The sequence below is a fragment of the Oncorhynchus keta genome, chromosome 35 (assembly GCF_023373465.1).
Source record: "Oncorhynchus keta strain PuntledgeMale-10-30-2019 chromosome 35, Oket_V2, whole genome shotgun sequence".
Classification (NCBI taxonomy): domain Eukaryota; kingdom Metazoa; phylum Chordata; class Actinopteri; order Salmoniformes; family Salmonidae; genus Oncorhynchus; species Oncorhynchus keta.
The window spans coordinates 8704658-8710585 of NC_068455.1; the positions used below are offsets into that span (position 1 = coordinate 8704658).

General features: G+C 46.7%; 1 protein-coding gene across 1 annotated transcript in view; it reads left to right on the forward strand.

Moving 5' to 3' along the window:
- LOC118380841 (bifunctional epoxide hydrolase 2-like) overlaps positions 1-3545 on the forward strand; it is a 35840-nt gene extending 32295 nt beyond the window's left edge. Inside the window, exons 12-19 of the mRNA XM_052496296.1 lie at positions 478-589; positions 1633-1707; positions 1991-2033; positions 2245-2347; positions 2426-2495; positions 2572-2652; positions 2734-2792; positions 3158-3545. Of these exons, the coding sequence (XP_052352256.1) occupies positions 478-589; positions 1633-1707; positions 1991-2033; positions 2245-2347; positions 2426-2495; positions 2572-2652; positions 2734-2792; positions 3158-3242 (628 nt within the window). The 3' untranslated portion in view covers positions 3243-3545. The remainder of the gene's footprint in view (positions 1-477; positions 590-1632; positions 1708-1990; positions 2034-2244; positions 2348-2425; positions 2496-2571; positions 2653-2733; positions 2793-3157) is intronic.
- Positions 3546-5928: the final 2383 nt, after the last annotated feature.

A 5928-nucleotide genomic window follows, 5' to 3' on the forward strand; every position in this document is an offset into this window, starting at 1 on the left:
TGGACTAGTAACCGTAAAGGTTGCTAGATCAAATCCCTGAGCTGACATGGTACAAATTTGTCGTTCTGCCCCTGAACAAGGCAGTTAACTCACTAGGCCGTCATTGAAAATAAGAATTTGTTCTTAACTGACTTGCCTGGTTAAATAAAGGTCAAATAAATAAAAAATGGGACGACATCAGGAAGATTAGCTAGCGTCAGCTAATGGGGATCCTAATAAAAATAAGTTTTAAAAAATTACATCAAGAAAATCTCTGCTATCGCCCCCTTGTGTATGTTGCTATTGGGGGGTTTAGGAACACATGGACCAGCAATGCTATTATGTTACAAAAGGAATACGTTGCCCCCCAACATCTGACTCCACCCAAGGTAGATCTACGCACGTTAAGTATGTGGAAACCTTAACACACACACACACACTCCCTGAGAAGGTGAAAAAATAAACCAATACCTTGTGTGTGTCTGTGTGTGTTTATAGAGCGGTAGCTTCTCTGAACACCCCTCTGTTCCCCGTGGACCCCTCTAAGGATCCTATGGACTTCCTGAAGACTGTGCCAATCTTTGACTACCAGCTCTACTTCCAGGACCCCGTAAGTGTGTGTGTAGAACGGAGGAGGGGAGAGGAACTTTACTCTATTGTCTCCCTACTGTACGGTACCATATTCATCCATTATGCCTCAGTACAACAGCTTTGGCAGCCAGGTCACTCGTGATACAAGTCAGTGTTCGACTTCCATCCATGTCTGAGGATGTCGGGAGATGACGTGGAAACCCACCACTAGAGGTCTGCTGTTACCTGTAAATAAGTTTCAGTTGTAGAAGGGGATGGTGGATGGGTGTAAGCATCTGACTGACTCAAAAGGTCCCAAACATTAACTTACCTTAACCATTTAGAGATAATGATTAACCCTTACCTTACATTGTGAACATATTCAATGTAGCTAGCTAGCGAGAGTTTGTAAATCCTCTACAGGGTGTAACAGAGACCTGTCCTCTACTGGGTGTAACAGAGACCTGTCCTTATATACCTCCTCTACTGGGTGTAACAGAGACCTGTCCTTATATACCTCCTCTACTGGGTGTAACAGAGACCTGTCCTCTACTGGGTGTAACAGAGACCTGTCCTTATATACCTCCTCTACAGGGTGTAACAGAGACATTTCCTCTACTGGGTGTAACAGAGACCTGTCCTCTACTGGGTGTAACAGAGACCTGTCCTTATATACCTCCTCTACAGGATGTAACAGAGACCTGTCCTCTACTGGGTGTAACAGAGACCTGTCCTTATATACCTCCTCTACTGGGTGTAACAGAGACATTTCCTCTACTGGGTGTAACAGAGACCTGTCCTCTACTGGGTGTAACAGAGACCTGTCCTTATATACCTCCTCTACAGGGTGTAACAGAGACCTGTCCTCTACTGGGTGTAACAGAGACCTGTCCTTATATACCTCCTCTACAGGGTGTAACAGAGACCTGTCCTCTACTGGGTGTAACAGAGACCTGTCCTTATATACCTCCTCTACAGGGTGTAACAGAGACATTTCCTCTACAGGGTGTAACAGAGACCTGTCCTTATATACCTCCTCTACAGGGTGTAACAGAGACCTGTCCTTATATACCTCCTCTACAGGGTGTAGCTGAGACTGAGATGGAGAAAGACCTGGCAAGGACCTTCAAGATCTTCTTCCATGGCAGTGGAGATAAGGTGACACACTCTCTCTCTCTCTCGTGAATGATCTCTCTCTCTCTCGTGAATGATCTCTCTCCCTCTCTCGTGAGTGATCTCTCTCTCTCGTCAAGGATCTCTCTCTCTCGTGAAGGATCTCTCTCTCTCTCTCGTGAATGATCTCTCTCCCTCTCTCGTGAATGATCTCTCTCCCTCTCTCGTGAAGGATCTCTCTCTCTCTCGTGAATGATCTCTCTCTCTCTCGTGAATGATCTCTCTCTCTCTCTCTCTCGTGAATGATCTCTGTTGTGTTGTTCTCCAGGATAATGTTCCTGAGATCAACACTGCTGGAGTTTGTGCCAGAGGTGAGTCTAGAAGACAAACCAACGTTCTGATTGGAGGCTTGGGGCTGAAGGCTTGACCTATGGTATTCAACTAACTAACCAACTGACTGGATGGACAATACTGTGCTGTAAAACTTGTGAAACAGTACATTGCTGTCAATAAATCTTCACACTGCAGACTACACTGTGTGTGTGTGTGTGTGTGTGTGTGTGTGTGTGTGTGTGTGTGTAGGTGGTCTGTTCGTAGGACTGCCAGATGAGATACCCAGGAGTTCTATCCTCAGTGAGACTGCTCTGCAATTCTACATCACTCAGTTCAAAGACAAGGGATTCAGGTATACACACACGCACACACACACGCACACACAATGGCAGCAGCAGGAGGAGAGTGACAGAGTGTTCTGTTTTTCCAGAGGGCCGTTGAACTGGTACCGAAATGTTGTGAGCAACTGGAAATGGCTATGCTCCCGACCCAGGGCTAAGGTAGGGGTGTGTGTGATATCTTAACACAGTTACAGTATATGTTGAGTAATGATGGTGGTTTCCTGTGTTTGTGTAGCTCTTGATGCCAGCTCTCATGGTGACAGCTGGTAAAGATCCTGTCCTGCTGCCTGTCTTCTCCAAGGGAATGGAAAACATGGTGAGACCACACACACACATATTTATACACACATGTATACATGTAGATGCCACGTGTGACTGTGACAACTCTGTGTGTCAGATCCCGAACCTAACAAGAGGACACATCGAAGAATGTGGACACTGGACCCAGATGGAAAGGTCGGTCCGTGTGTGTGTGTGTGTGTGTGTGTGTGTGTGTGTGTGTGTGTGTGTGTGTGTGTGTCCTTGCACAGACCAATGGAGGGGAGGCTGACTGTGTGAACTCTGCAGTCAGTTCCTGTTAGTCCCCAGAATAACCTCTGACCTAAAGCCCTGCTGAGGGAGACGGGTCAGGTAGAGGTTAAAGGTCATAGCTTCACTTCTGCTCTGCAGTCTAAAGAATTTGGTGTGTTGTTTTGTGTGGTATAAACTGTGTAAAGTGTACTGGTTGAAAGAGTTGTGTATATTGGCTGACATACTGTATCTGTGTGTGTGTGTGTGTGTGTGTGTGTGTGTGTGTGTGTGTGTGTGTGTGTTCTTTTTAGGCCGTCTGAGCTGAACACCATTCTGATCTCCTGGCTGAAAGACACTCACAACAACACCGGAGTTGCCATGACACCCAAGCTGTGATCAGTTACCAGGACAACATATTCCTTTGTAGTGAACTGTTGGAATCATCTGTTAATTCAGAATTATTTCTACAACTGTACGATGCCCTTCTTCTTCTTCTTCTTTTTAAACGTGAAACATTTTTCTCTTCTAAAGACGCACACGCTGCACAAGTAGACTGTATCAACAGCCACGACACCTCCAGCATCATGTCTCAAAACGGCCCTTTTTGAGACATTTCGTGAGAAGGTGCGACTGACCTATACGTCGAGTGTACAAAATATAAAGGACGCCTGCTCTTTCCATGACTTAGGCCCTATTCTACATCTGCATTGCTTGCTGTGTTTGGGGTTTTAGGCTGGGTTTCAGTACAGCACTTTGTGACATCAGCTGATGTACGAAGGGCTTTATAAATACATTTGATTTGAATTTGATTTGACAAGTGCTACTATAGAAAGTCAGGTGTGTCATTATTACCACAGCTTGTCTGTTTTCTTCCAGTGGACGATTCAGACGGGATGAGTTTTACCAAACTGCCCCTGTAATTGTTTTTGTTTACCCCCACCCCCCCTCCCCCGATTTACCTCCCCCTGTTTACCCCCACCCCCGGGGGCTCTTCTAGGTCGTGAAGATATTTCAAATGTCTAGGGATCAACCAGCTCTGTCTCACAATAGTACAGAGTTTAACAGTTCTGCAGTAAGAACACCAGAACAAATTGAAGCTTAAAACAAAGTACTCTACAGATGAATGATTTGTTTTGTTAAATAGCAACTTTTCTAGTGCCACACTTCTCTTTCAATAGATGAAGTGGACGATATTGTGCCAATGAATTGATCATTTGCCAAATCCGTCAGGTAATTAAATGTCTGCGTAGTTTACAGTTCATGGTTCTTATTAATATGCATTATTATTATTATTATTTAGTCTTTCTCTGAACTGAAGGCCATTAACCCAATATTAGGCAATCTCTAGACATTTAAAATATCTTCTCGACCTAGAAGAGCCTCCAGTCTTCCGTCGCAACGGTCAATCGGGGGGGGGGGGACAAAAACAATTACAGGGGCAGTTTGGTAAAAACTCATCCCGTCTGAATCGTCCACTGGAAGAAAACAGACAAGCTGTGGTAATAATGACACCTGACTTTCTATAGTAGCACTTGTCCCGTACAAATAGGGTTAAAGAAGGATTTTTAAGCCTTGAGACAATTGAGACATGGATTGTGTATGTGTGTCATTCAGAAGGTGAATGGACAATGGACAAGATATATAAGATTCAAGTGCCTTTTAAATGGGGTTTGGTAGTAGGTGCCAGGCGCAACGGTTTGTGTCAAGAACTGTGAGAGTGGAGGAGAGAGTGGAGGAAGAGGAGAGAGTGGAGGAAGAGGAGAGTGTGGAGGAAGAGGAGAGGGTGGAGGAAGAGGAGAGGGTGGAGGAAGAGGAGAGGGTGGAGGAAGAGGAGAGAGTGGATGAAGAGGAGAGAGTGAAGGAAGAGGAGAGGGTGGAGGAAGAGGAGAGGGTGGAGGAAGAGGAGAGAGTGGAGGAAGAGGAGAGGGTGGAGGAAGAGGAGAGGGTGGATGAAGAGGGAAGGGTGGATGAAGAGGGGAGGGTGGATGAAGAGGAGAGGGTGGAGGAAGAGGAGAGGGTGGAGGAAGAGGAGAGGGTGGAGGAAGAGGAGAGGGTGGAGGAAGAGGAGAGGGTGGAGGAAGAGGAGAGAGTGGAGGAAGAGGAGAGAGTGGATGAAGAGGAGACAGTGAAGGAAGAGGGGAGGGTGGATGAAGAGGAGAGAGTGGAGGAAGAGGAGAGGGTGGAGGAAGAGGAGAGTGTGGAGGAAGAGGGAAGAGGGGAGGGTGGATGAAGAGGGAAGGGTGGATGAAGAGGGAAGAGGGGAGGGTGGATGGAGAGGAGAGGGTGGATGAAGAGGGAAGGGTGGATGAAGAGGGAAGAGGGGAGGGTGGATGGAGAGGAGAGAGTGGAGGAAGAGGAGAGCGTGGAGGAAGAGGAGAGAGTGGATGAAGAGGAGACAGTGAAGGAAGAGGGAAGAGGGGAGGGTGGATGAAGAGGAGAGAGTGGAGGAAGAGGAGAGGGTGGATGAAGAGGAGAGGGTGGATGAAGAGGAGAGTGTGGAGGAAGAGGAGAGCGTGGAGGAAGAGGAGAGAGTGAAGGAAGAGGAGAGGGTGGATGAAGAGGAGAGGGTGGATGAAGAGGAGAGAGTGGAGGAAGAGGAGAGAGTGGATGAAGAGAGAGTGGAGGAAGAGGAGAGCGTGTGTTATCATCAAACAGCTTCCCTCTGTAATGCTGTACACACATTCACACTATAGGAGAAAGCGCTTCGGAGATTAAATTACTTTTCTAAGTAAATGCTTTCCTTCAATGTACCGCGCCTTTTCATTCCCCAGAACACAAGCACAAAGAGCAGATACATATTTTCGCCATCGATTCACGTCCCACATCACCTTAACAACAATATGAGATCGAATTCAGGTCTCTACTCAATCCGCATCGTGGAAGTAGAGCGTGATTGAAACGTGAAGGCAATGTTCCCGCGTTAGTGGAGACTCTGCATTCACGGTAAACGCTGCATGTGACAGCACATTCACAAATGACCTTTCCATTTCTGTAACGCTTTGGCAGTACAGATTGAATGGTGCCCACTTCCCTTAAACCCCCCTTCTCTCTCGCTCTCTCTGAGACACACAGAATAATGAGA